The sequence below is a fragment of the Eucalyptus grandis genome, chromosome 10, assembly GCF_016545825.1.
Source record: "Eucalyptus grandis isolate ANBG69807.140 chromosome 10, ASM1654582v1, whole genome shotgun sequence".
In the NCBI taxonomy this organism is placed as follows: domain Eukaryota; kingdom Viridiplantae; phylum Streptophyta; class Magnoliopsida; order Myrtales; family Myrtaceae; genus Eucalyptus; species Eucalyptus grandis.
The window spans coordinates 7,817,648-7,845,445 of record NC_052621.1 but is presented as its reverse complement, the minus strand read 5'-3'; the positions used below and the strand labels follow the sequence as shown (position 1 = coordinate 7,845,445).

General features: G+C 38.4%; 2 protein-coding genes and 1 pseudogene across 2 annotated transcripts; all 3 read right to left on the bottom strand.

Annotated features, from left to right (window-relative positions):
* Window positions 1-511: 511 nt before the first annotated feature.
* On the bottom strand, window positions 512-7,232 carry LOC104423482 (NAD(H) kinase 1). Its single transcript, XM_039302783.1, has 12 exons — window positions 7,208-7,232; window positions 6,347-6,357; window positions 6,172-6,232; window positions 6,003-6,097; window positions 4,329-4,421; window positions 4,040-4,134; window positions 2,911-3,014; window positions 2,653-2,726; window positions 1,809-1,887; window positions 1,345-1,655; window positions 784-875; window positions 512-744 (listed from the first exon to the last, which is right to left on the bottom strand). Exons 1-12 carry the CDS (start codon window positions 7,230-7,232, stop codon window positions 519-521), a joined length of 1,266 nt encoding a protein of 421 aa, XP_039158717.1. The 3' UTR covers window positions 512-518.
* A 5,809-nt stretch (window positions 7,233-13,041) lies between these two features.
* LOC120288693 lies at window positions 13,042-15,229 on the bottom strand (annotated as a pseudogene).
* A 778-nt stretch (window positions 15,230-16,007) lies between these two features.
* LOC104421503 (NAD(H) kinase 1) lies at window positions 16,008-27,555 on the bottom strand. The gene is made up of 12 exons (XM_010033472.3): window positions 26,851-27,555; window positions 23,020-23,080; window positions 22,864-22,944; window positions 21,161-21,330; window positions 20,757-20,843; window positions 20,467-20,561; window positions 20,085-20,233; window positions 19,568-19,635; window positions 18,336-18,414; window positions 17,878-18,188; window positions 17,159-17,469; window positions 16,008-16,327 (listed from the first exon to the last, which is right to left on the bottom strand). The coding sequence occupies exons 1-12, from the start codon at window positions 27,553-27,555 to the stop codon at window positions 16,270-16,272; spliced, it is 2,175 nt and encodes a 724-aa protein (XP_010031774.2). The 3' UTR covers window positions 16,008-16,269.
* Window positions 27,556-27,798: the final 243 nt, after the last annotated feature.

The following is a 27,798-nucleotide window of genomic DNA, read 5'->3' as shown; positions in this document are numbered from 1 at the left end:
TTGGCTTCACTATGAACTTGGAGGTGAATGAGGTCTCCTCGGTGATATTCTTACGGGTGTACAAGAAATTCACCTTTGGTGGGGCCGCTTTTTTATATGCAACTATTGCAAATATTTTTTTGATTTTGTTCTACATAATTATGCCCAAGACGAAGGGTTTGAAGCCGGAGGACATTGGTCAGCATTTTGGAAAATATATCAATTGGGGGAAATCAATGCTTATGGATGTGGCAAACCATCAAATGTCTGATCCAACAGCTTTCAAACGTTATGAAAAAATACATCAAGCACACTTACGACTTCACTATTTTAAAAACTTGCTACCATTAAGGCGCTTCCCTTCACTAAGGTAGCAACTCCTAGCAAGAGTGTTACCATAGCATAGACAATTTATAATTGTGATTCCTTTCACGGGAATCTCTTTTCTTCTTTTAACTAACATAGCTAGATTTTGTTGACAAATACTTAAACATACAGTGGGGGGAAAACAATGATCATGGTAGTGGTAGGCCGTAAGATTACTGAGTCGGACCGTCAGATGACTGAGTCTTTCTCTGATTCCAATGGAGGCCTTCCAGGATGCTGCACAAGAAGTCCCTGGTGGAATCATTCAAACAAATAGTAGGGACAGGCCATGGAGCCATGCTACATTTGAGCTTGTTCCCGGCTGTCAACTCTTGCCTGCCCTTGCCGTCGAATGATACCGAGGCAGAACTATGGCGGCTGGGAGTTCGGGGGTTGGGACTTGGACTTAATGGGCTGGAACGTTGGGCGCCATCAGACACTTTTACCCCAATAACGACGTGGTCGGGTAATATCAGAGGCCTAAAGGATAAGGAATGAGGACATATTGGCGTTAATACTATGCCGGGAACCTGCAAATTGACAGAGCAAAGTCAATAGCACGGATTTACCGGATTAAAAACAAAATGTTTTCTTGATTGATGATGCTTGTACTTAATATGTAGATAGACTGCGATTAACACGCAATTAACCCATGAGCATCTAGAATCAAATTTCCTTCCATTTTTCAGAGGGCCTTCGGCTACCGCAGTGTTGCTGCTCTGAGGCTTGGAAGACAAGCGCCTAGAAAAATGAGAAAGTAAAAGGCAATCTACCAATTGATTTCTATAGTAGAAAAAATGACGATATACTATAAATAGCTTGTGTATCTGCTATAAGCCTGTGCAAAGCACAGAAGTAGAATTATTATAACGTCTCATAGACTAGCATGAGAATGATTAACCCAGCTATTGCAACGTCAAGGGAAAAACCTGATTTGTCTTCTCATAGATTTCATGCACCTGTAAAAATAAGATAAATACTAAGAGAGGTTTATGATACCTGTGGATGGACCATTGATCCTCCAGCCGCTAATGAATAGGCAGTGCTGCCAGACGTAGTTGACAAGATTAGCCCATCCCCTTGTACCGAAGTGACATACTTGTCGTCGCAATAACACTTCAAATTTGTGAGGTAGGGTGACTGCCCCCGATCAATCGTGACTTCATTTAAAACAAATATCTTTTTCGCCGTCGCATTTTCATTTTCAGCAGCTAAATCCCTGACAATTTGACACTGCAATCGACGCCGTAATGTTATCCTGATGGGACCTTTAAGAATCGACTCAAGCTGTTTTTTGTAGCCATCCCTGCCTGATGTACGTTGAGGATCACTTTTTTTTTTTTTCAAGTTCTTTTACCAGTGAGAGAGTTTTCGATTAAGTTGCCGGCATCTGTGCATTCCACATGCTTGCTTCGTCTCATGCCAAAACGATATCATAAAAACTTTCAGAAAGCAAAGGATACTGAAAGGGGTCATAAAGCCCAAGGACCCTAAATTGAAGGAGACAACAGGGGGCACCGGTCCTTGGAACAATGATGCTGCCTGCAAATAGATAGACTCTCCAATTGTTACTGAAGATTCAAATGAAGATTCAATAGGAACATCAGAAGTACAACTGAGTACAATTTCACCATGGAAGCATATGTTCATATAGTCAACAAATGAAAAATGGAACCAACGGATGAATATTCATGATCTCAAGTTTCAGTGAAGTGATCACACCTTGAGATCCCTGCGTCAAATAGCGACAGCAACATACAATTTGTCGTCATATGGGAAGATGGATGGTTAAACACCAAGAATGTCCAAATTGAATGGATGCCATTCACGGCACCTCAGGGTTTAACGCTCAGCACCACTCGAAGTGCCTTTTCAAGGGGAACTAGCTATATATTGCTTTTGAGGACTATGCGGAGGCATACACAGCTCTAAACGCCAATAAAGAGGACACGAAATCTCAGGCCGACATCCTACATAGATTCACGGACCCGTGTTGCTTAAGGTTGCTTTTTCTTCCCTGGTCATAGCAGTTGCTTCGGTAGTTGGATTGCTTTTCAGGATAAGCTTTCCTTTCTTAGTGCAACGGTGAAATACAAATACTTCGTAATCTTATGATGAATGTTATCCTAAAGCCATATCTTCTAGCTAAAAAGTACTTGAATTGTCCAAGAAAAATGACCGTGCAAATACTTGATATTAGAAATATAGGGGCTATCACACTCAGGCCTGGCTATGATGCTACACTCAATAACCTACCCTGAATAAAGGACTCATCACTGATTATAAGGTAAATGATGAACGCATTACCCAAAGGACAGTTCCATCCCCACCAAGAGTGATCACAAGGTCAACTTTCTTATGCAAGTCCGGAATCTCACGTTCTGAAACAAAATCAAACAGAACAAGTCAGCAACAATGGCAGCATGATGAAATCGTAATGGACATGAGAAACTGATTTGAAAAGCCTGTGAAGTTGAAGACTTACAATAGTTTTATTTTAGCATCACTAGAGTCAGTAGAATAGTTGTCTCAAATGACATAACACTAATATGTTCCCACACTCACCATCTTGCCAAGTTTTCACAAACTTGAAGGAAGATGATATACCGAGAAGTTCCCCGCGCACGCTTGGTTGCACATAAATCTTCTTCTTGCGCATGTACAACCAACTGGCAATAGAAAATGAAGGAATTAATATTTAACAATCAAAAGAATGTGCATGAGTTCATGATTCCTTTATCATTACTAGTATTCAAAGATGAGGGAGTTTACCCAGATACCAAAATAATCTGAACGTCGCAATGGTTTTGCCAGGTAATTTTTGAAGTTGTTAATTTATTTAGTGATGCACCACAAGCCAATATCACTTTACAAAACTGTTGCGAAGAACCCTAATGATAACTAAGTTTGCAAGGGTAAAAGGTATCCAAGTACAATCAAGCTGGACAAAACTATAAGCCCCATGTGGACATCCAGACACCACAGTCAACATCATCTGACTAGAGGCCACAAAAGCCACCGAATCAGCCATAATCAATTGCGATCATTAAGAAATCAAAAAGAAGACGTCCCTAAATATAAGCACTAACCAACAATGGCCTCATCTAGACACAAGTCTAGCAATAATTCGAGATATGAGTAGATAGAAAAGCTAGTTCTGAATTACAAATTGTATTACAATGTAACTTGATACAAAACAAAACAAAGGCAACTCCGGAACATTATTGTCAGAACATCATGTCATTATAAGTGAATTGTCCTCTTTTCATTAGTTTAGCCAGAGAAATTTCATATCAACCTTGCACTTCTGAATGTGTAAACAGCATGCACATCACATAAACCCCATTTATTCATACTTGTCCTGCCACATTTTGGTGATTGAAAAGTGAAACACCACCGATGTGAGAGAGAAACACCTAGCCAGAAATTCTAGCAGAAATCAGGCAGAACAGAAGTCATAGAATGTTATTCACATAAACCCCATTTATTCATACTTGTCCTACCACATTTTGGTGATTGAAAAGTGAAACACCACCGGTATGAGAGAGGAACACCTAGCCAGAAATTCTAGCAGAAATCAGAGAGAACAGAAGTCGCAGAACATCATCCACACAGACGTTGCTTCCAAAGTAACTGCCTAGAACAAGTTGAAAGAAATTGAAATGGTGAAAGTAAGGATTTCGTAGTTTCAAACCTAACTATATCCTCACATAGGTCTGGAACAGTATCTGAATTTGGTTTGGTGATAATAAGCACTGTCTGTGGCTCAGATTTCCACGTTAAAGTAATCTGTAAAGATAATTAGCTTTCATTTATAATTGCAGTGAAGTGAGCTTATGTAATATATCAAGCAGTTAGTCTTAAAAATAGTCCCATATCAGTCAGCAAAATATTGCAGAAAGAAACTCAGACCAATCCATTCAAGGTGAAATATAAACCATAGTCCACTTTTAAACACCGACTGACCATTAGGAGAGACGTACCTGTTCACTAGTGTGCCCAGCTGTTTTTATATTTCCCTTTTCAAAAGACACGATGTCCTTACCTTTGGAACCCCATGTAAGCTCAAACGATACCTGTCTCAAGAAAGAAGATATGAGTTAAACAAAATATTCACATGCTTACATGAGTGAGCAAGTCAAGTATTGCTTGTATACTGACAATATTCTTTTAAAGCAAGCATAACCAGAAAAATTGTCGATAGTCCTTGATATAACGTGATGCATATTGCGCACGCGCGTGAGAGAGAGAGAGAGAGAGCAATATCATTACTAGAAGCCCCTAAAACAATTCGTTATTTCTGTTTCAATATGAAATTAAGGAAAAAAAAAATGAGAGGTGTATAGCTTTTTTTCATCCTGCGAACTATTTTTCCACGGGACCACACACCCCCCCCATATTGATAATTCAAACAACCGGAAAGAATATAGATGAGCGACTCCGAGGGGATAGGGAGGATAGATGTCCGATATTCAACCTTTTCTGTCATTTGGTTTTGAATTGCCCCCCCATGTGCAGAATCACTTTCCCTGCTCGAGGGAATCTCGTTGGAGTGCATTCCATTCTCGTTCGTATGATTACGTGAATCATTCTGGTCTTCCGAGTTTTGTGCACTCTCGCTATGAACATCATCATGTTTACCTCCCGATATTTTGTCTGTAAAAATATTAATAAGGGCTTTTCAAAGCACTTGAAAATGCATGGACTACAGAGGAAAAAAACTAATTGCCACACCATAGACATCCATCTGTAATTTGCTTCATATTCTTTCCTTAATTTCAATGCAACTCATTATACATGCCTGGCATCTCCAACAAAACCTAGAGCAAGTATACTGTCACTGCCTGGACACAAACTATATGAGGCTTTCCACTAGGCTTGTGAGTTGCAACTAACATCACCATGCGCATTATCTGAAGGACTGACGAGGAATATCCAAGAAGATTCAACAAATATCAATGATCCATAACATTTAGTTAATAGGAGTTCATTAAAGTGATTTAAGCCTTCAAGGAGGACAAAAGAGAATAAGGAGGAAAATATCCAAGAAGATTCAACATACATCGATGATCTATAACAGATGATGCAATTTAATTGATAGGAGTTCTTCAAAGTGAATTGACAAGGAAGACAAAAAGGAGAGAAGACAATCGTTCAATCACTGAGAATATGACCAGAGCATACCCAATAATATATGTGACTATTAAATCACCTTACTGGTGAGATGCTGTCAAAAAATACCATAGTAGCAGGTCGTAACCAATGTTCATACCAGAATGAATGCACCAAACAGAAGCTTCATGCCTCTTAATCTGTGATTACCTCCGATCGTTCTATCCTATGAAATAAAATGGTTTACTTGTTTCTACTGTCTCTGTAAGCTGTGTAAAGAGATGTACATATATATTTCTCATTTAGCTGCCTAAAGAGATTCACATACATATGTCTAGTGTAGGTACATACATATGTACATAAGCATGCCAATCAAAATGGATGAAGCAAAAGGATGACCAAACAATTCGTTAACAATAGGTACCAAAAGAGATACCATGGTGTCCCGGTAACACATCCATGAATAGCTGAAGGAAGGCAGCAATTATGAAATGAAGAAATATTAGACTTGAGTTAGCGTCGGCATATTTGCTACATAATCTCACAAAACCTTGTTGTTCAAACTTCAGCTTCTGCTCTGCAGCCTCAGCTTGAGCAGGAGCCTCCTCTTCAGCAGCTTGCGTTGATGGCTTTGCGACAGCTACAAGTTAAGATAAGCATTAATTCGTGAACTGCATCTGGGGTTTGGAAGTAAATGTAACCGTCCAAACATACTTCCAGAAGCCAGATCAATGAAGTTCTTATCTGTCTGTGAGGGAGAACCACTTGCATCATCCTGTTCATAAACGGCTCATTAGGTTATAAGCATGATATAAATGAAAGTGAAAAGCATAGTGCTTGGTTCTAGTCCTTGCTGAAATAAAGGCATGCAATGCTAGACGATGCATACCAAAGTGCTAGCTAAACATTAAACACGGGAATGACAATATAATTCATATCATTTCTTATTGTCCGAATCCATTTCCCATTCAATATTTCATAGTTATCGGTTAACGGACATTGTACCAGATGGTGAAGTCACCTCTCAAATCAAGAATAACTGTTGTCACAGACTAATAATCAAACACTACGTTGGTAATAGTGCCTGCTAGTGGAGTTATTCAAACAGATGATCAGTAAAATAATTTCCGCATAAGAATAAACTCCGACAGCTCCTCAGACACAAATTGACCATAGGAACGCTCAACTAGGGGGTTTCAAAATTAGTTCCATAAACGTGCTTAAAATGACTTTTGTCCACCCCCTCTTATAAGCAGCCCCAGAAAGCCAGTGCCATGGGATCTCTCGAGACAGATAACAGTCACATAAGACGCCGCTGTCCTGACAATCCACGATTTGAAAAGCTCCACACAATATTACAGTAGCACTCCAGAGCACTAAGCCATCGCTTTCAGTACAGAAACGATCATCATAATTTCATATAATGTATTCTCTGCACCACTGCGATCCATTGAAAGAAACACTCCTAAGGATAATTTCTATTTCAGCATGAAGCCCTTCACTTAAACATTGATTCCATTGTTATGCATCTTGATCCAACAAAACATAGATAGCAGCCCACCTTTCCCCTTTTTTGCCACATTTTAGAAGGGTAATGTTTGTGATATCATTTTCAAGTATATATCAAATCAACCATTCTCTATTGCTTTCTGTAATTGGACATGCAACGTGTTCTACCATTACTTGTCATCCAAGCTAAGTCCCATGAATACTGGACAGCAAGGAAGACAGGGTTCGCAGCTCAACTCACTGAGACTAAAAGTGCCCATCTCCATTTCTTCAACACTATATTGCCCGAAACTCGAGTTTACAAAATTTGGTTAAACTACTGCTAATTGCTTGTGTAAAGGATCCAACAACTATTTTGTCATCACCAACAAACAAATTGAATGTGCTCCGACAATTTCAGCTCCCAAAAGCAGCCTGCCACCGAATAATTCATCAGCACTCCCACAGTTTGAATGCATCAATGGACATCACTCAGATAGTTCAAATCCCAATCACCAACGAATCCCTCCCGCACACTCTTGTCGGTCACCGAAAGACCCGGTAACGTAGAATCAAATAAAACTGAGAAAGAAACAGAAGAAAGAGCAACAGCCACCGAGAACCCGAACCCCCCATCATTGCCCCACGAGTCACTGACTGTTCTAGATCACCAGCAAGTGAAGGCGGCAACCGAAAACAGAGGAAGAAGACAACATCGTCGTGAACTTAATTTTAAGATTTTTTTTTTTTCGGGAAAATCAATTTTTAGAGGTTATGAGGCTGATTTTCCGATATACTTCAAGAAATTGGCTCAAAAGAAAATAATTTTTAAGTTTCTTTGTTAAAAATATTTTAACTGGTGAGCTCAACATATTTTAAGAAGACAATATCGTGGTAAATCGATTTTTTTCTTAAATTAAGAAGGAGACGACATCGTTGTGAAAATCAAACAACTTTTTTTCTTGCAACGTTAGGATCATTTTAGAAAATAAAATTTTGTTTCCAAAAGAAAGAGCAAATGCCAATTTCAAACCTCACTGAAGTAGAGTCTTGCCAAACTTACCATAAACAATTGCCAATTGATCCTATTAAGAAGCCGAGATAGGTTAATTGAATGGGTATGGGCTCTAATGAGTCAAGTTGAATATAGGTCAATACAAACATAGAAAAGGGTGTGTTTGTTTATGAAAGAATTTTCTGTATATTAGTTTTCTGAATTTTTGTGCATTTGGTTTGTTGAAAATGATTAAAAATAATTGAAAAATCATTTATGGCAATCGAATATGCGTATCTAAAATTAGGAAAACAAATTCCCTAACCTGAAAAAGAGAAAATCAATATATATAATTTTATTTTCGAAAATTATTTTCCCTTATCATTTAAATTTTCCTTGAAATAAACACATTTCAAAAAAAAAAAGTGTGTTAAAATGGATTTATTTGCTCTGAGCCTGACGCAATCTCGACACAATCCATCCATTTGTCTAAAAGACAGAGAGGGTGCAAATGGAAATCTAACAGTTATATTCCGACCACTGTAGCTAGCTGATGATTGGAAGCGAGCCACTTCACGGGAGCACAGGCATCTACTTGTCACCCAGACAAGATCCACTATTTTTCACTTCACCACCATCTTCGCACCCCCTTCCGTATCCCGACTTCCAAACCCATTCATGCAAGTGGTGTTTATGTCTAGTGCTCACCCACTCTCCACATTGCTCTTGTGCCACGTGAAGTCCTAACCCATGACCTAGTCGTGCTCCCTCACAACTTGGCGAGCTACTCCGTGGAGTCACCCATCCTTTGAATATTTAAGGAGAAAAGTCCCAAGTCAGGTTGGCCATGAACTAGGCCGGCTTGAGTACAGATTGCTAAAACCTATATTGTAAAGAAATTGATCGATAAGGTTTAATGGGTCAATTTAGATGGAATCATTTTCGACTCGATCCATGACTTCGAATGGTCCTACAAGCACTCACTAAACTACTGTAGTTAGATTCAAATCTGAGTAGCTCAACATAAATTCAAAGTCGGAGAGAATAAAACATGCACACATGCGAGCTTTATAGAGAAAGAGAGAGATTACAACTAAATTGATCTTGCTTAGAGACATGAATGAGCAATTGGAGGTGACGGCGCTCGTGAAGAGAGAGAGAGAGAGACTTTGGTGAAGACCTAATGACTGAATTGTCAGCTATAAATACAACACGCAAGCAGAGCACGATGGACCCATATCTTGCATTTCATTTGAGAAAATATCAAGCAAGTGTCAGTTGATCAATTAATGTGACATGCGAGGATCAATGAAAATGTACGAATAAATCATAATAAAATGACAAACAGTTAAATGATGTTGTTGCCATATAATAATCAATGCAGCTTTCATTCATATATCGTTGTTTATGTAACATGAACATAATAGGAAGTTTCACATGTGTGTCCCCAATTTTTTTTTAAAAAAATTAGCATTAAGAGCATTGATTAAGGGCCATTATAAGAAAATACAAGGTCCACATGTGATATTTCCAAACTTTAAGAAAAAAGAAAAGAAAGGCCGTGAAAGTCCAGAATTTAAGTAGTCCTGCCCACGAATTTGACCATTTATGCATTTATCATACATAGTCCATGGCCAAAGCGAGAGAAAAATGTAATTTTAAAAAAACAGTTTCTTTTCAAATAATATACTAAATAAATTACTGGGGGACGAGGCAGAATGGAACTGAGGGAGGAGGGGCGGATTCAAAGTCAAAAGTTTCATGACACTTGCGTTCTGTCTTTATTTATTGCTAGACCCTGACCAGAAATTACAAAATAAATAAATATATAAAGCGCGATTGGTGGGTCGGTGAAAGAACAGTGATACAATTGTTTTGATTAATAATGGGGTAGATCATTTGGCTCGGAAAAATGCGCTTAAATAACCAACCATCATATAAATAACTCGTGGATAAATAAGATTAGTTTTTATTCTTAATAATGCGGTCAAATCCCAACCGGTCGTTTTTTTTTATTTGTCATGGTCACATCGTAATGGATATGAATCCACATGATAACTGTTAACTCTTGAGCTTACCAACCAAAATAAAAATAAAAATTGTTAACTCCTGAGCTCGAAGAGCTGCAAACGTAGTCGAACAAGGGCAAAACTTGGTCAAATCCAAACAGAAGTCCTGTATAAAGGCAATCTGCAGCCTACAAGGTCATCGATAGTGAAGGAAATCGACGACATATGCAGAGGGATTATTCATGAGAGCCGTCACCAATAGCGCCAATTTCGCCAAGTATTGGAGCTCGAAGACGAAGACAGTGGCTCGACGCAAGTACGCGACTGCTAGGTGGCTATGCCTATAACCTTGGGATTTGTAACTTTTCATGGATAATTATGGCTAGATGATAGGAAATAATGTTTAGAATTTATAACTTCTCAACAACAACTTCATACTGGATTAGAAAGACGGTTGATAAGTAAGCCCATATAGTCAGCTACAAATATCCACGTTGTTATTTTTGCACACACGGTCGATCATAGATACATATCTGTTCTTGCAAATTTATATTTATTTTTCCAGCACTTTGAATATCCAGTACCACTTAACCTTTTTCGCAACCATTAGTTTTCAGTACTTGCATTTCAATTTCTCTTCTTCTCTGACATAAACTCTTTAGTCCAAAATAAAAAATAAAAAATAAAAAGTAAAATAAAATAAAAATCAGTGCGACAAGGCTTCTTAGTTTGATGAAAGGGTTTGAAAAAACGAATGGCTACTGCCTCAAGAAAAAGAAAAGGGGAGAAATTGCATAGAGATCTCTAATTGGCCATGAGATTGCGACGAAAGGTTATCTGAGAAGAATATTCAATTATCACATTAAGGGATATGTTTTATTGATAATAAGCATTGACTTTTCACAATGGATTGCGGGAAGAGTTATTGGAGCCAATCAAATTATCCTGTTAATGAATTTAGAACGACCATAGTTTTTTTCCCTTTTATTTTTTGAGGGGCGATCATGATCAAAGTTTGTCAGGCTTTCATTTTATATTAATGATGCTGAGGGAAAACGATAAGCCCGGTTTGGCTGAGAAAAGAAAAGAAAAGTGTGAGTTCGCATCGCTAGTAATTAATCGTTTATCCTAGTCTTTTATTATGGGGCAAAGCCCTAATCCTAGCATGGAGGGAACCTTAGGTAAAATGTCTTAGTCTTTTATTTAATTTTTATTTTGCGGGGGGTTGGTAAGTCTTTAATTAATTTCTATAGTTTTCGTGGGATGTCGATGTTAATATTGATTTGGCTAAGGACAACCACCTTGTCAGCCAGTAAGAATAGTCCTTTGTTTTCGTGAGCGTGAACGGTTGTGGTGGGCTTTTTTTCTAGGTTTATCCCGCGTTTTATTTCCTTAGAGATGTCCCACAACTTCATCAGCAAAGATGCCCTAAAGAAATTAATGAGATAGTTTGCCGGTCGTCACCGTTCGTATCCAAATTTCGCCGCCCTCGCCTGGGCCGCCAACCCATCGAAAAAGATTAAAAAAGAATCAAAAAATAAAAAACCAATAAAACTTTCAGCAAAAAATTTGAGAGTTTTAAAATTATTTACATTAGCGCCGGCATCACTACATGGAATAGTTAGCACTGCTAAACCACCATGTCAGCGGTTTCTAGTCAAAATAAGTTAGAATGATTACATTAATATTTCATTAAAAGGTTTGAGATCAAATTGATGTTATTGAAAAAGTTAGTACTTAATTGACAAATTATCATTCATGACTAAGTTGGTATAATTAAAAAATTTATGATTGAATTTACCGCCATATAATAAATTTAAGATTTTCTTAATAATTTTTACGTTGTTTGACAAATATAGCTATCAAATCATTTGGTCAAAAACATGCGCCAAAGCAATCATCATTGAAATAACTCATGGATAAATGAGTTTATTTTCTATGAAATTCGAATCTATTCGTTTTTTGGTTGGTGATGGACATGTCATAAGATGAATATGAATTTACATTATAATTATTAGCACCAAAAAATGACCAACTCTTGAACTAGCCGAGCTGCAAACTCAATAGCTGTGAGCAAAACTTGGTCAAAGTAGAAGTCCAGTAAACAAGATAATCGGCAAGCTACATGCTCGTCGGTAGTGAAGGAAATCGACAACATGTAGCGAACAGATCATGGACGAAAGCCTTCATCAGTTGACGAGGGTCATAAATAGCCAATTATGGCAATTTTCTTAAGTGTTGGAGCTCGAAGAGGAAGACACTTCCACTAGGTGGTTTTGCCTATAATCTCAAAATGAGTAACATCTTGTAAATAAGAAGAAATAATTGAAAATCTTGTTTGGAGTTCATATTGTAGATTCAAAATAAGTAACTGCTTGTAAGTAACTTTTGTACAACAAGCAATCACATAATACATCTGTCCTTGCAATTTACATTTAACTTTAATTTTTATGTTAATTTATATTTCCAGCACTTTAAATTTTCAGTACAGTTTACTTTTCTCGCAACCTTTAACTACCATAACTTGGATTTCAATTCCTTAGTTGTAAACAACTTTTTGGTATGCCTTTAGCAAAAAAAAAAAAAAAACACGACTTTTTGGTATGCTCGATGGGACCCTTTTTCTAATCCGAGTAAATTTTAGTAGTGAGGATCAGAAGTTAATGGGAGGTTGATGATGCTATGGTCCCAACAATCCATTGTCAAAAGCTAGTAGATATGACCATGCATTCCGAATCTTCTACAACCCGGGGAACTAGGTCAACCTATGGTTGAGGACAGTACTAAAAGGCTTATCAACCCAGCTGTGGGCATTTAACCCACCATCACTCACTCCAAGCACGGAAGGCTACTATACCTACCTATCTGGTAGTAGCCAGAACTAAAGTTTTGACATGGTGTCTACATTCACCACCGTGAAATCCCCTAATTCCCTATCTATCTTTGTCTTCCCAACATAAAGGGAATATGAGGACAGCATAGGTCTCTCACCCCAAGGCGGTTCTCCCCCTGTTTCCTCCGTGAGTAAATTGCAGTAGTGAGGATCAGAAGTTAACGGGAGGCTGATGATGCTATGGTCCCAACAATCCACTGTCAAAAGCTAGTAGATATGATCATGCATTCCGAATCTTCTACAACTAGAAGATAAAGGGAAGATAACCATTTGGGGAATATTGACCTCTCAAGGCATTTCACACTAGAGCAGTTGAGAGAAATTACGCCAAATCTTAAAATAGTTTCAACTATGAAGAGGCCGTTTGAAGAACAACACAATGACGTAGCTAGCATTAATGTGAGGCTATCATGGATGCTATGCAAGAAGTCTCTGGTGGAATCAACCTGACAAGCAGTAGGGACGGGCCATGGAGCCATGCTATGGATGAGTACGCCCCCGGTTGCTAAGGGCGCGTTTGTTTAAATGTATTTTTGTTCTTTGGAATACAAATTTTTCTTTTTTTTTCGAGGTAACAAAAAAAAGAATAGAAACGCATTTGTTTATACTTTTGTTCCTGAGAACAATAAATCTATTCTTTTATTTTCAGGAACAATTTTGAAAAACACTTTTTCTTATTTTTCTTCTTTTTTCTTTGGCCAAGGTCGGTGACCAACCAAAAGGAAGAAAGAAAAAAAAGAAAAATTAAAAATTAAAAATAAAAATAAAAAAAAAAAATAAAATAAAATATTAAAAAATTAAAAGAAATAAAAAAATTATATAAATTTATTAAATATATTTTTCTGTTTAAAAATTATTTTCGGGAAAAAAAATAGAAACGCACCCTAACTTTTCCTGTCATTGCCGTCGAATGATGCCCACGCCTGACTTCAGCTGTTGAAAAGTACTTGCACCCGAATAGTGATGTGTTCGGGTAAGATCAATGGCCTAAAGGATAAGGAATGAGCACAAATCAGCGTGAATAGTATGCCAGGAACCTGCAAATCGACAGAGCAGATTCAGCAGTGCTGACTTGCCAAGAAAAAAAAATTGTTTTGCTGATGGAGGATACCTGTACGTCATATGTGGATAGACTGTAATTAATATGCAATTACTCGAGATCATCTAGAATCAAATTTCTTTTCATTTTTCTTCAGAGAGCCTTCGGCTTCGCAAATCTACAGCTCTGAAGCTTGTACTAAAATGAAGGCAAGCATGTACTAGAAAAAAATGATTACAAAAGCAAAGGGCAATAGATTTAATTTTTTTAATTGATTGCTATAGTAGAAAAAAAATGATGATTTATTACATTTATGACAAATTTACTCCAAACTAATTTATTCGACCATAAAAACCCCAAACCGGTAAAATAGCTGGTATATTTGTTTGTAAAATTATATAAGTCAACTGTCACGTGTTATTTAATTTAATAATTTTTAACCAAAATTAACAGAGGGTAGATTTTAATTTTTCTTGGAAATTTGTGTACCAGTTTGAGGTTTTTTGGTAAAAAAAAATTTGGGATAAATTTGTCACAAGTGTACCAATTTAGACTCATATGAGAATATATAATCCTGTAATTGCAACGTTAAGGAGAAAAACCCGCTCTGTCTTCTCATAATTATCAAGCACTTGTAAAATTCCTCCACTGAAAAAATTACTAATTCGACTAATGACATTAAATAGTAAAAAACAATCAATACTAGGAGAGGTTAGTGATACCTGTGGATGGACCATTGATCCTCCAGCTGCTAATGAATAGGCAGTGCTGCCTAATGTACTTTACAAGATTAGCCCATCCCCTTGTACCAAAGTGACAAACGAGTTATCACGATAGCACTCCAAATTTGTGCAATACGATGACATTCCTCGATCAATTGTGACTTCATTTAAAACAAGTATTGGTTCTTCTCTTTCATATTCATTTCTAGCCGAATCTCTGACAACGTGACACTGCAACCAATACCGTAATGTTATGCTGATTGGACCTTTAAGAATCGAATTCAAGTCTTCTTTGTAGCGTTCACTGTCTGAAGTATGTTGAGGATCACTTTTTCATGTCATCAACCAGTGACAGAGTTATCGGTTTTTAGTTGATGGCATCTTGTGCATTCCACATATTTGGTTCATTTGATGCCAAAATGGGCTTCTTAAAACTATTGAAAAGCAAAGGATACAGAAAGGGGTCATATAGCCCAAGGACCCAAAAGGAAAGGGGGCAACATGGGGCACTGGTCCTTTAAGTAAATAAACAGAACTTGTATTTGCTTCTCAAGATTCAAATGAAAATTCAATAGGAACATCAGAAGTACAACTGAGTACAATATCACCATGGATGCATGCGTCCATTTAGTTGACAAATGAAAAACAGAAATGCATGGTCTGAATATTCAGTGAAGTGATCACACCATGAGATCCCTGCATTGAATAGCAATAAGAACATACAATTTGTCCATCATATGGGAAGATGGATGGTTAAACACCGAGAATGTCCAAACTGAATGGATGCTACGGGCGGCTCCTCAGGGTTTCCCAATTTTGTTTCCGGTCAGCTCTCCTCAAGGCTAAACGCTGAGAACTGCTCTAAGAGCTAATTTAAAGGGGAAATGGCGGTAGATGCTTTTAAGGACCAAGTAGAGGCATACACGATGCTTAAAGCCAATAAAGAGGACATGGTATCTTAGACAAATAACCTATATAGATTCATGGACTGGTGTTGCATCGCCTAAAGTTACCTTCTCTATTCAGTGCCAGCCACCAAATTTAGACGAATAGATTAAATTGACACAATTGTAAAAAGTTTAGGACTGAACTAGTTTTAAAAAAAAAGGTTATGACTAAATTGGTACAATTATAATAAGTTTGAGGCTTTTTTGTTAATTCTCTCACTCATAATGTACAGCCCTCTCAATTCCGCAATGCAATGACTTCGGCAGTATTGTCGTTCCCTTGCACTTCCCCAATCGAACCACAATGGTCCCATTAGGTGTGCTAATTAAATGTTTCGCTAAAGTGTTGACCCAGCTCGTGAAAAACATCTCAGCAAAAAGTTGTGGTCTTTGGCTTTTTGTTAGATGCGTTTACCGGCGACTCGGATAAGAATTGAATTTGCGTGACAAGAATGAAGAACAATAAAATTAAAGGAAAAAGGCCACACATACTAGAAATTTAAAAGACATTGGTCAACTGAAAATACATAGAAAAACAACTTGCTTGATGATCGAGCACCCTATAATAATACACACCACCCTTTGTAATCTGCTAAATATAACTGTCTACAAGCAGTTAATACTCCATATGCAGTTACGACCGCAATTCCACAATTTTAGGTCGCATTATCCCACGTTTGCAGCTGGGTACCATTCTTTAAGTGCCACTGGGCCCAACCGTCAATCGGTTTTTTTGCCTTCGATTGGCATCTCCACTTTGTCTCCTTCCTTCATTTCCCTGCATCCAACGTTTAGCCAAATTTACTATAACATTGGCCATATATTGATTTTATCATCAAATCAATATGTTCATCAACCATTCACCATCGCATTGATAGTTGTATTTCATGTTCAATGATGATCATTAAACTTAGTCATCGATGAGTTTTATCATCATCAATAACTACATTATATAACTGTCAATTATCATCACATTTGATAGCCATATCGATCTCATCACCGAGATCCATATTCGACCAAACCAACTCTATAACGATCATAAAGAGTTTGTCATTTCCTGGTGTAAACATATATGACCCAACAGCTTTGAAAACCATTCAAGCCTTTCTTATTTGTTTATTAAGGCATCTTCTGAATATGGACCGAAAGGTCACCAAGTTAGCAATATCATTAATAGTCCAAGGATCACTACACAACTTTTTTTTTATAATTAAAAAAAATGATGATAAATACATTTACAATAATGAAACAAATAAAGAAAAAATTGCTAAAACAAATAAAAATACAATTCGTTTTATTTGGACTAAAAAAATCAATTTCTGATATTAGTAATAAAAATTCAAAAATTTTATTATCCTCCTTCTCACAAGCATAGCTCTTACGGAACCAAGGTTGAAAAGATTGAAAAAAAAAAAAAAATCAGTCATTCACAACCACTGATGAAGGATTCCTCGAAAAGTTAAGGATTTGTAATCCTTTTTAGAAATCGAATGGATTCTGTCTTATACATACATACGAAGAAATACATCGTGTACAACTTACTGCTTCAATATTGATTTTGTTGGCCAATACCCAAACAACATACGGTGGAGGGGAAAAGAATACTCACTGTTTTTGCGGACCATCAGGTAACTGAGGTTTCCTCAGATTCCAATGGAGGCCTTCCCGGATGCCAATCAAGAAGTCCCGGGTGGAAGTGGAACCATCCGGACAAGCAGTAAGGACGGGCCACTGAGCCATGCTGCAGATAAGCTTGTCCTCGGCTTTCAATTCTTCCCGTTTCTGGCCGTCGAATGATACCCATGCGGAACCTCGGCTGCCTAAAGGCACTTCTACTTGAATAGTGACGTGATCGGGTAATATCAAAGGCCTAAAGGATAAGGAATGGGGACATATTGGCGTGAATAGTATGCCGGGAACCTGAAAATTGACACAGCAAAGTCAACAGTGCAGACTTGCCAGATCAAAAAAAAATGCTTTCCTGATGGAAGACGCTTGTACTTAATATGTGGATAGCTTGTAATCAATACGCAAGTAACTCACGATCTTCTAGAATCAAATGTCTATGTTTTTCAGAGAGCCTTCGGCTTCCCCAGTCTACAGCTCCCAGACTTGCAAGACAAGCGTCTAAGAAAATGAGAAAGCCGAGAGCAATCTTCTAATTGATTTCTACAGTAGAAAAAGGATGATTTGCAATGGATAGCTATTAGAAGTGCGTGTAAACCTGTGCAAAGCACAGATGTGGATTTCTTTTTAATCTGAAACGGCTCATAGACTAATGATATTAAATATTAAACAGCGATTGATGCTGAGAGAGTTTTACGATACCTGAGGATGGACCATTGAACCTCCAGCCGCTAATGAATAGGCAGTGCTGCCAGATGTAGTTGACAGGATTAGCCCGTCCCCTTGTACCGTAGTGATCTCTGAGCCATCGCACTCACACTGCAACTTTGTGAGGTACCCTCCCTGCCCCCGATCAATCGTGACTTCATTTAAAACTAATATATTTTCGTCTTCTTCTGCCTTTCCTTTGTCAGCCAAATGCCGGACAACGTGACACTGCAACCGACGCCGTAATGTTATAGGGAAGGGATCTTTAAGAATCAATTTGAGTGTCTTTTCGTAGTTCTCCCTGCCTGGAGTAGGTTGAGGATCACTTTTTCAAGTCATCAACGAGTGAGAGAGTTTCCATTTTTAAGTTGATAGCATCTGTGCTATACCACATGCTTTGTTCATCTCATGCCAAAAGAATATCATAAAAAATTTCATAAGGAAAAGGATACTGAAAGGGGTCATAAAGCCCAAGGACCCTAAAGAAAAGGAGACGACAGGGGGCACTGGTCCTTGGAACAATGATGCTGCCTGCAAACAAATACACTCTCCATTTTTTACTTAAGATTCAAATGAAGATCCAATAGGAACATCAGAAGTACAACTCAGTACAATTCCACCATGGAAGCATACGTTCATGGAACTAATAGATGACTATTCACTGTTTCAAGTGTCAGTGAAGTGGTGTAGATTGCACTTAAGGACTATGCTCTTAGAGAACATAAAGAGGACATGAAATGTTAGGCCAATAACGTATATAGATTCACGAACCAGTGTTGCTAAGAGTTGATTTTGACTCCCTGGTCATACAAGTTGCTATGGTAGCTGAATTGCTTATTAGGATAACCTTTCCTTTCTTAGTGCAACAAATACAGTACTTTGTTAGCTTATGATAGATGTTAGTGCAATAGGCATAGCTTTCAGTTTCTTTAATGAGAATAGACACAACTTTTGGAGTCTCTAAATCAATAGTCCAGCCTTTCGGGCCTGCACATTATACTATATAGCAAATTACACGCGCAAGTGCGCGTGTGCACACTTTATGTTGAACTTTATATACAGAAAAACAGTGGATGTAGAGGAGGCTTTCATATGTAAGGATGAGGAATGTACCACCCCACAAAATTGGTCTAATGGACTTTTCTCCAAAATGCTATCCTACATACACAGTATAATTTTGATATAAGGTATACATTAATTTTATCCTTCTTGCAATTCTTTCACTGATTTGGAGGGCAAAAAGTCTGAGAGTTTTTTTTGGAAATTCAGAATGATTACCGTTTTACAAAGTAGATGAACAACATCTTCATTTTTGCATTCTATAAAATCCTTGGAAACTTTCTAGTAGTATATAAATACCGTTCATCAACATTTCTCTTTTGCATTCCAGAGGGTGCAGAAAGACTCCATAGTGAATGATTTCCTCCTTTCGTTTTCAGGATAAGAAAAGTACCAAAAAAAAAAAATAAAATCAATCCATGTCTATATAGTTCGTCAAACGTATTTGGATGATCCAAAAAATGACTATGCGATTGCTTTATATAAGAAAAACAAGGGCTATCGCACTCAGGTCTGGCTATGATGCTGCACTCAGTAACTCGACATGGAAGAATAGCGGAAATAAGGAGTCGTGACTGATTCTACAGTAAATGATGAATGCATTGCCTTGGGAAAGCACACATACCCATAAGACAGTTCCATCACCACCAAGAGTGATCACAAGGTCAATTTCCTTGAGCATGTCTTTTTTCTCTTTTCCTCAGACAAAAATCAAGCAGAACAGGTCAGCAACAATGGCAGCATGATCAAATCATGACTGACATGAGAAATCAATTTGAAAAGCTCTGAAGTTGAAGACTTGTAATAGTCTAATTTGGCATTCTACAGTCATTAAAATAATTGTCTCAAATGATATAACGCTAATCCCATTATGTTGAGAGATCAAACACATAAACGAAAAAAAAAAAATTTGCTATTTCAAGTAGAACTTTTGGTTGCCAAAAGGAGTAAAACTTTGTAGTATCCAATAATTGAGGCAGAGCACAGCAAAAGAGACTAACATTCTAGCTGAAAAGTTCTCTATAAGAGAATAGAGAAATGATATATATTTATCCCCTCAAAAAGTAAAAGAGAAAATCCAATTTATAAGCTATAACATGTTAATTGCATCGACTAGTAGCTACCAGACAGAGGGATCGTACCTCTTTCATGCTTTCCCCGGAGGTCAGGAGTCTGCCCAGGCTCATCATCTTGCCAACTTTTCACAACGTTGAAGGAACAACTTTTCTCGATAAGCTTCTGTTTGACCCTTGGCTCCACGTAAATGCGCTTGTTGTCGAAGTTTAACCATCTAGCAAATAGAAAATTGAAGGACTAAATATTTAACAATCAAAAAGGAATGCGCATGTGTCTATGATTTGTTTATCATTACCAGTATTCAAAGATGTGGGAATTTACCCAAATACTAACGTCATCTGAACGTTGCACTCTCTTTTGCAGGAAATTTGAAGTCATTAAGTTTATTCAATGATGCACCAAAAGCCAATATCACTTTTGTTGCAGGAAATTTGAATGGTTTCAAACCTGACTATTGTCTCACATAGATCTAGAGCATCCTCCGATCCTGGTTTTTGAATAATAAGCACCGTCTGTGGCTCAGATTTCCATTTCAAAATAATCTGTAAAGATAATGAGTTTTCAATTTTAACTGCAGTGAAGCCCGCTTACGTATTATATCAAGCAGTTTGTCACAAAATTATTCCTATATCGGTCGGCAAAATATAGCAGAAAGGTACTCAAACCAGTCCATTCAAGATGAAATATAAATCATCGTCCCCTCTTGAACACTGACAGACCATTAGGGGAAGACGTACCTGTTCACTAGTGCGCCCGGCTGCTCCTAAATCTCCGTTTTCATTAGGCAAGTTGTCCTTACCTTTGGATTTCCATGTAAGTTCAATCTATGTTTGTCTCAAGAAAGAAGATATGAGTTAACAAAATATTCACGTGCTTACATGACGGAGCAAGTCAAATATTGAGATAACGAAAGAACAATATCGTTAGTGGAAGCACCCAAAACAACTATTATTTTATTTCCCGCTTCAATATGAAATAGGGGAAATGAAAATGAGAGGTGTAAAGCTTTTTATCATCCTGGCATTAAGCTATTTTTCCACATGACCTGTCCCACGTTATTGTAGCGATAACTCAAACAACAGGAAAGAAAATTGATGAGTGACTCCATGGGGACAGGGAGGATAGATGTCTGATATTCAACCTTTTCCATCATTTGGTTTTGAATTGCCCCCTGTGCAGAATCACTTTCCCCGCTGGAGGGAATTGCATTGAAGCGCAATTTACGCTCGTTGGTTTGATAACGCGAATCATTCTGGTCATCCAAGTTTTGTTGACTCTCGCTATGAACATGTTTACCTCCCGATATTTCGCCTGTAAAAATATTAGCACCGCCATTATAAAGCACTTAAAAAGAAAAGGACAACAGAGGTAAGAAAAAACTAATTGCCAGATCCTATACAGAGTGTAAAATCTCTCATCCATCTGTATTTCGTTTCAAATTTTTTCCAGAATTTCAATGTAGCTCATTACTGTTGGAAATAGTGATCCATTTTCTAGAATTTCCTAGAGTTGCTAAACTTCTAGAATTCCCTAGATGAAGTTTCTGCAAGAAAGAGGAAAATATCCAACATGTAAGAGAAGTCTCTAAAAAACTACAATCTAGAATTTCCTAGAATAAGCCTAAGTGGCAACATTCCACATTATTCTAGAATGTTGTATTTAGTCTCTATAAATAGGAAAGAGGGGAGCGTAGCAAAATAACAAATGTAAAAGAGTGAGAGGAGCATGAGATAATACTCCATATCATGTAGCTCCCTCACCAACACTTCCTTCAACTATTGTAAAATTATTTTATCCAACTAATGAAACTATTTCCCATATCTCATGTTCTTTGTCCTTCAATTATCCTACTCTATCCCTTGTCCATCCACTACAAACTATACCATACACTTGCACACGTCACTAACCAAAAATCACATCCAAATTTTTTTTAAACAATTACACATGCCTGGCATCTCCAACAAAACCTAGAGCAAGTATTTTGTCGGTGCCTGGACACCAACTAAATGAGGCTTTCCACTAAGATTGTGAGTTGCAACTAACATCACTATGTGCATTAATCGAGGGACTGACGAGAATTATCCAAGAAGATCCAACATATAACAATGATCCATAACGGATGATACAACTTAGTTGATAGAAGTTCATTAAAGTGAATTGAGCCTTCCAAGACGACAACAGAGAATGGCGAGGAATATCCAAGAAGATTCAACATACATCCATGATCCATAACGGATGATACAATTTAGTTGATAGGAGTAAGTGAATCAAGCTTTTGAGAGGACAAAAAAGGGAGAAGATGATCATTCAATCACTGAGAATATGACTAGAGAATGCCCTATGATATATGTGACTATTAAATCACCTTATTGGTGAAATGGTGTCAAAGGATACCATAGCAGCAATTCTTGATAAACAACACTAGATTGTGGATGCAATCATAAACAATGTCCATACCAGAATGAATGCACTAAACAGAAGCTTCTTGCCTCCTAATTTGTGATTACCCAGAACATTTTGTCCTATGCAATGGAACGGTTTACTAGTTTGTACTCTCTCTATAAGCTGTGTAAAGAGATGTACACGTATTTCTAATTTAGCCGAGTAAAGAGATGCACACACATATTTCTAGTTTATGTGCATAGCACATAAATAAATTCGCATTCAAATCAGAATGGATGAAGTAAAAGGAGGACCAAATAATTCGTTAACAATAGGTACCCAGCAAGACACCATTATGTCCCGGTAACACATTCACGAAAAGCTGAAGGAAGGCAACAATTACGAAAAGAATAAGCTTGAGTTAAATAGGGTAGGCATATTTGCTATGTAATCTAACAAAACCTTGTTGTTCAAACTGCTCTGCAGCCTCTGCTTGAGCAGGAGCCTCCTCTTCAGCTGCTTGCGTTGATGGCTTTGCAACAGCTACAGCTTAAAGATAAGCATTAAATCATGAACTGCATCTGGGGTTCAGAAATAAATGGAACTGTCCAAACATACTTCCAGAAGCCGAATCAATAAGACTGTTCTCTGTCCGAGAGGGAGAACCACTTGCATCATCCTGTTCATCAATGGCTCATTAACATATAAGCAAGGCATAACTAAAGGTGAAAAGCATTCCTAGTCCTTGCTGAATAAGGGCCATGAAATGCTAGACTAGGCATACCAAAGTAATAACTAAACATTAAATACAGGAATGACAATTCAATTCACGTCATTTCTTATTTTCCCAGCCATTTCACGTCCACTTGTTCATAATTATTGGTTAACAGGCATCATACCAGATGGCGGAGTCGCCTTTCAAATCAAGAAAAACTTGCCACGGACCAGTAATCAAAAACATTACATTGGTAACAGCGCCTGCAAGTGTAGTTGTTCAAACAAATGATCGGTAAAATTACTTTCGCGACGCGACTGCTTCTCAGACACAAATTGACCATGGATAACAATACGAAGCCCTTCACCTAAGCATCGATTCAATTGATATGTATCTTGATCCAACAAACCGGTAGAACGCAGCCTACCTTTCCTCTTGTTCCACGTTTACAGGAGTAACGTTCCTCATTCTCATTTTCAAGTCTATGTTAATATCAATCAATGCTCTTTCTTTCGGTAATGATTGAATGCTCAGTTAAGATTCAATCGCCCTTACGGTTATCATACCCATGATATGTTTTTCCGTGATTTATCATCCAATCTTAGGTCTCATGAATTGCCGGAATTCAAGTTCATAGGTTTTCTATTCTACTGCTAATTGCTAATCCAAAAGCCACAACAACTATTTTGTCATCATCAACAGACAAATGAAACGTGCAGCTCTCCACAGTTCGGATGCATCCATGAACATCACTCAACTAGTTCAATCCAATCACCAACGAATCCATCTGAACACTTTCTTTATCGCATAGAGAGAAGGTAATGCAAAAATCAAATAAATTATTTTTTTCTGTCAATTCTACTCTAAGTCTCACTCTCAGACTTTTGTTTTACTTCCTTACAAGATCTGAAAGTCAAAACTTACATTTAAAACTAAATCGTCAACACTCCAACCTTCCTAAAATGGGAATTCAAAGCTCCCACCTCCTCTTTCCCAAATGGAAAGGGTGGCCACTAGGATCGGTAAGTGGATATAGCAACAACATCAACCAAGAACTCCGCGTCATTACTTCTTGAGACGTGCCTGTTCTACATCACTAACATGTAGATGTGGCATGGCAATGTGGGGTTTAACTCATTTTCAATTTATGGATTTCCATAATCATTTATTGCAAGTTTAATGAGTAGGGTTGAATATAAGTCAATAAAAAAATTATAAATTCATATGGATTAAAACAAATCTATCAATTTCAGAGTAGGAGTTGATCCATCCAAAACCGATCACTAAAAGTGAGCACAGTTGCCAGTTTTAACTCTCGATTCCCTATTTTTAGGAACTCACACTTTTTGGTTCGGTTCTCCATTTTTGAAGGAATCGAATTAGAGAGCTGCAAGACCCTAAAATAGGAATTGAGAAAATAGTAAAAAAGAGGCATGGTCCAAAGAAAGATCATTCTTCAAGAGAAAAAACCAAAAATACATGCTTCTGAATACGGCAACTCTCTCTCTCTCTCTCTCTCTCTCTCTCTCTCGGAGTTCGTCCTCACATTCGAACCAACGTAATCGTAATAGGTCCCCTTTCGATGGGGTGCCGATGATGGATAAGTGCTGGTACTAGGAGTTTTCTGGGGGAAGCCTCGTGAATTCCTCCTGTGGTTGCAGGCCAGTCTTTTAGATTCATCTGAAGATAGACTCCATGCTTAAATGCACCATCGGATATAAGTAAGGCCGTCAAGTCCTGGATATACACTCTGAGCCTTCAGAGAAAATCTTTTTGCACCAGCATGATGCCTTGCCATGAACTTCCTTTCAGCAATTTCCTTAGCCCTGGCTACATCATATCTTTGTTACCCTCCATCAGTCTTCTCAGAGTCTTCGTAAGTTGCTCTCTCTCGCTGCACTTTCCTCTCTCATTTTACCCACACGGAAGAAGTTTTTTTTTGTTTTTTTTATGGTCTATGATCTTCCGGTGTCCAGAGTATCCTTGACTAAATCCAGAAGCGAGCACTGTCGAACCCACGAGGGGGATGGCTCTCCTAGTACCATTTGCTCCGTACACAAGACTCAAATTCGAGACCTTGCTTAAGGGAACCTAGGCTCCTTATCACCTGGGCCAACGACAGAAGAAGTTTACTGCGTACTACAATGTAACATCTTCGAATCATTTTTTTTTTTTTCACTCCAAGGAAATTGATCAATTGGCCTATTCTCGAATAGACCCTGAAACCGAATTTAAAACCGATGATATAGGTCCAAATTTCAAGACATTAACCCAATTCAAAAGAATGAAAAATCAGTTCTGATAAGTAGACTTAAGGTGGAATTAGAAACCGTCCACCCTTGCTGATCACCTGTTGTGAATACTACGCGCAGGCAAAGACAGATTTAGGCGAGCCCCGGACTCAGACAAACATCATATGGAGCTAGGATCGTGTGCGCATCACAGTGCAATGTACTATTCAGGTCACGCAATCCTGAGGCGACACGTGCATAGAAAGAACCTTTGAGCTACACATGTCGCGCTATTATTCGACGAGGGTATGTAGTAGAAAGGGAGAGAGAAGTGCACAGGCTCCTGTCTTGCTGACAGCGTCTCACTTTCGGCGTGGTGCTCGTGTTCTTCATCTTTGTGTCGGGTGACCATGATCATGAATGATTAAATAAGCAATTAAGAATTTTTTTTGCGTGAAGACATTAAGTAATTGATTATACTGCTCTCAGGCACGAATTATATTTTAGAAATTGAATTCTTATGAAATTCAAATTTTACTAAACTAATATCCAACAAGAATACTCCCGGATAAAAATTCCTTATCATTAATATTGAATTTTATCCTTCTATAACTTTGGGAACTCGATTGAATATCAAATGAATCTCTAATTTTTATTCGTTTGGACATTGATGCATTCATCATCCTTGATCTGGAAATTAGATTGCTACTGTCATCTCTCGCCACTAAAGCTCATCTTTATGTCAACATGAGCATAATCACCCTCGTCCAATAAGCACAATCGACCCTTCATACTTTATATTGCATTTCACTTGATAATAAATCGAGTTTGCGTCATGTAATTAGCTAATGAGATATGTAACTATCAACCACATTAGACAGATGTATAAATAATAATAAAAACATTGAATTGTCAAATGAAATGTCATGATGCAATAAATAGAATAACTTTCACATTATCTACATCACACCAATATAATGGGAAGTTTCACGTATGTGTTACTTTGTTTTGTATTTAGAGAATTGATTAAGGACTGTAATTAAAAATATAAGGTCCACAGAAGAAATGTCCAGACGAAAAAGAAAAGAAATGCTCTGAAACTCCCACCCACCAATTTGACCAAATACGCATTCATCAGTCCATGGCCAAAAGGAAAAAAAATGTCAATAAAAAAAAATTAATTTAATTTTTTACTTTTTAGAAAATTTCCTGAAATAATTTATTGGGGGAGGCAGGATGGAACTAAGGAGGAGAGACAAATATTGGCTGGGATGGTCACAAAAACAAGTGAAGTCAATGTTTCATGACATTTTTTGTTCTGTCTTTATTTACTGCTTGACCTTGACCATGTAGCTCAGCTAGGCCACCCACCAAGTTTAACCAGAAATTACAAAATAAATATAAAACAATGGCCAGCAACGATCGACAGCAGAGAACGAACCGCGACCAAAACAAAAAATGCAGCAATCATTCGAACGAAGAACGGAGCGATCAATGATATACCTCGGTGAAGATCGCCACTCCACCCTCCACGGCGATCTTCGCGGGGAAGAGACCGTCGGCGAGAAGCCTTTCCTTGAGACCTCCAAGCTGCATCAACCAACGGAAGAACGGTGACCTCGACACGACCGAGCCTGGAATCCTCCCAGCCTCGATCGCAGCTGCCAGATCCTTCCGCGCGCTCTCCAACTGCCGCCCGGCTTCCGCCAGGACCATGAGCACCTCCTTCCCGTTCCTGCCCCCAGTGCCGTCAGCGCCGCCATCGTCCCCACCGCCTCCGCCGCCGGAGTTACCATTGCCGTTGATGAAGCCGCCTCCACCTCCGGGAGAGGCGAAGGTGGCGGAGCGGAGGAGGTGGCCGCGGCCGCTGTGAAGGGTGCAGCGGGGGAGAGGGAGAGAGGAGAGACTGGGAGCGGCATGGGCAGTGGAGAGGCAGAGGCGGAGGCGGGTCGGCGGCGGGGAGGCGTGGTGGCGGCGGAGGTGGAGGGAGGGCGAGGATCTGGGAGTGACAGTGAGGAGTTGAAGCAGGCGGCGATTGCCATGTTTTTTTTCTTTTTTTTTTTTTTTTTTTTTGTCCTTTGAGCAGGGAGTAGCAACTGGTGGAATGAATGGAGAATCGGTCCTAAGCAAGATCTTAAACTGCAGTATTCCCTTGGAAGAGGGGGAAGAGAAGACAATATCCCTCTCCCCCATGGGTTCCCTGGCCATACCCCACCTCGGGGGGGTGGGGACCCACCTGAACCAGGCTCTATTTCCCTCACACTGGTGGGGCGCGCATCCTATTCCTGGGATGAAGGGGCTCCTCCCCCACGGGGCAGGCTTCACTAGTCTTCCGTTATTGGGGGAGTAAGTCTTTTCTTTTTCTCTTTTTGTTTTTTACCTTTTTTTTGGTAAGTATTTGATTTTCTATAGTTTTCGTTGAGTATAGATTTTATATTGAATTGGTAGAGG